This window comes from Aplysia californica, unplaced genomic scaffold, assembly GCF_000002075.1.
Source record: "Aplysia californica isolate F4 #8 unplaced genomic scaffold, AplCal3.0 scaffold00306, whole genome shotgun sequence".
Taxonomy (NCBI): domain Eukaryota; kingdom Metazoa; phylum Mollusca; class Gastropoda; order Aplysiida; family Aplysiidae; genus Aplysia; species Aplysia californica.
Window position 1 is genome coordinate 682389 of NW_004797576.1, and position 2826 is coordinate 685214.

General features: G+C 39.0%; 1 protein-coding gene across 1 annotated transcript in view; it reads left to right on the top strand.

Moving 5' to 3' along the window:
- The window catches only part of LOC101851510 (myosin-IIIb), a gene marked incomplete at its 3' end in the record, with an annotated part of 129101 nt that overhangs the window by 110291 nt on the left and 15984 nt on the right, over positions 1-2826 (top strand). The window contains 1 exon segment of the mRNA XM_035970685.1: positions 1867-1996. Coding sequence (XP_035826578.1) covers positions 1867-1996 — 130 coding nt within the window.

Consider the following 2826-nt stretch of genomic DNA (forward strand, 5'->3'; position numbering starts at 1 on the left):
CTTCTTCTTCTTCTTCTTCTTCTTCTTCTTCTTCTTCTTCTTCTTCTTCTTCTTCTTCTTCTTCTTCTTCTATTTATTAATTTACCTATGCCTACGACATTTGCATGGCACTTCCGCAGGCCAGCGACAGAACGAAAATACTTCTTCTTTTTTTATTTTATCCTGATCCAGAAAGAAAACAAAGTTTTTCTCTTTGGGACCTAGATCTATATTAAAAATTGTTCTTTAGGTGCATACACGGGATCACTAAAATAAATTAATGACTTACAGTAACCAAGCCAACAAATTTCTCATTTTGAGGCAACGAGGTGTACCCTGTCCTTCACATTTCAGTGTAAGCTTATAGACTTCATCACTGTCTTGATGTCTCCACGCAAGTCTAAAAAATTACTCACCCTGTCTCTTAATACATTGTGCTTCTTTGGCGTACGTTAAAGCGTGGTGTTGAGAAAAATGTACCAATGCTTTAATCTTTTAGGCGTATGCTGCAAATCTCCTATTACTTTTTTGATCCACATTAGGCTAGTATCAAAGAAAAAGAATGTCGGAACCTTAGTTTGCAGAGACTTTAAAAATGGGCTTTTAGCTTCTGTTGGTCATCCATCTTTTAGACCCGTATGCAAAGATCGGAAAAGATTGAACAGAGCTATTTCTTTTCATCTTGTTTTATCCGCGTCCAGACGAAAGCGAACAAGCTATAGATTTCACTGCGTGTGCCTTTGTTAGTCAGTCAGATTATCCGTGCATCCGCCTCTCTGTCCACATATATGTCTATAATCTTATCTCTTCTCGCACTACGCAATATATGATTTAAACAACCCTGACTTATCTGTTTAGCCATCTTACGACAAACCCTTCGCATCTACTTCATGCCACGTTTCAGAAAAGTTGGAATGGAGGAAAGCGTTGTTGTTAGAAGCTCTAAGACGGATTAGGCCTCGGTTTTACACCCATCGATGTTAGCACTCGTCTGGAGAGACTGATAAAAGGGTCGTGGCAAATGCGAAGGATGGACAGTCAGACATGTGTCCGGAGTTCGATGATACTTAGTGGTCAGAGGGTAGGAGAGCTCGCGGCAAGAAGTGGACAATGGCTGGACAGCCCCAAGCACACACCTGGGATGGGCAGTGATCAGAGTGGTCAATGGGGACTTTAAGGTGTCAGAAAGTTCAGAAAATGTTTTAACAATGCTGACCGGGTGGATGACAATTGCTCTGGTGTTGTATGGTGGGGTTTGCTCCTTCTTTTCTGTCAAACACCCATCGCTTTTTTCTCTACTCTTTCTTTTCTCTGTACGTTACTCTCAGTTATCGTCTACACTTACATAACTTATTTATCACTTATTTATGTTGCAAGTTACTCTTTAAAAAATCCTCTACACTTATATGACTTATTTATGTTACAAGTGCCGCAAAACTCTTACGAAAACTAATGCCGATCGTAGTCTGATCTTTACCGAACGATTTTTTAGTTAGATTAGTTTTTCCTACAAATAAACCAGGAAGACTTGTTACTATCAGTCACAGTATTTTACATTGATCGGTGTCACAGAATGAAAAGGTAGATCTACTACCTTTAGGGTCGTACAGAGCAAAATAACCCAGAATATCTTTTTTCAGAACATTTTTAATGTTGGCCCACTTTGAATCCTATGTTATTATTGTTATTATCATTGTTATCATTAGTATCATTATAATCATTGTTATTATTTTTATTATTTTCATCATCATTATTATTTTTATTATTATTATCATTATTATCATTATTATTATCATTATTATTATTATTTCTATTGTTACTATTAGCATTACTATTGTATAGAACACTTCTCTTCTCAATGTATCTGTTTCCCGTACTTGGCACCAGGTGGAGTATGATGCCCGAGGGTTACTGGAGAAGAACAGAGACCGTCTGCCCATTGAGATCCTCAACATCATGCGCCTGTCGGAGAACGAGGTGGTCAAGGCGCTGTTCCAGACACCTCTCACAAAGACAGGTGGGTGGGTTGTTGGCAGGTGCTATTATGTGGTTTGCTCCTTCTTTCCTTTAAAAAATATATCATCTCTATCACTCCTTCTTCTGTGTGTTTGTTACTCTCTTGTAACACCTCTAACCTTTGGCACTTATATGACCTAATTGTATCTCAAGTGCCGTAAAACTCTTACTAAAACTGAATAGCTAAAAGACAGGTGAGGGAATCAACAAATGGCTGTCATCAACATCTTTTTAAAAAATTAACACTTTGCCGTGCGCAATAATGCGACAGTGAAAATTATCCGTTCCAGTTACCTGGGGCAGTTCGCTGCCTGAGAAGTCTGTTGCAGTCACTCCCCTGGCTGGGTGTCCGGATGGGGGTATTGACTAGTGCTTGCTGTGCGACTGTAAAGTTTTAATCTTTCAATGGCATTTGCATATGAAGACTATTGGAAAATCCAGAGAAGTCACATTTTCTTTCTAAAATGAGAAAAGGGAAATTGAATGTTTGAAATTCTGTACCTCAAAGTGCGTAGGCCTTGTGCAGGACTTAGCTGGCTTATCCCTGAGATCATTTGCAAATTCTAAAGAATGTAAGAGTGCGAAAAACTGTTTGGATTTTTGTTTTTTTTGGGTTTTTTAAATTTATAATGTGACTAATCTGGTTTTGTGGGTGGTTGGGGGGTGCTCTTGTGTGGTTTGCTCCTTCTTTCCAATACAAATTCACTTCTTCTACCTATTCAGTAACCACAACAAACAATATCAAGGACCAACACTGAATCCCCCCCTCCTCTCTCTCTCTCTCTGTGTCTCTCTCTCTCTCTCTCTCTCTCTCTCTCTCTCTCTCTCTCT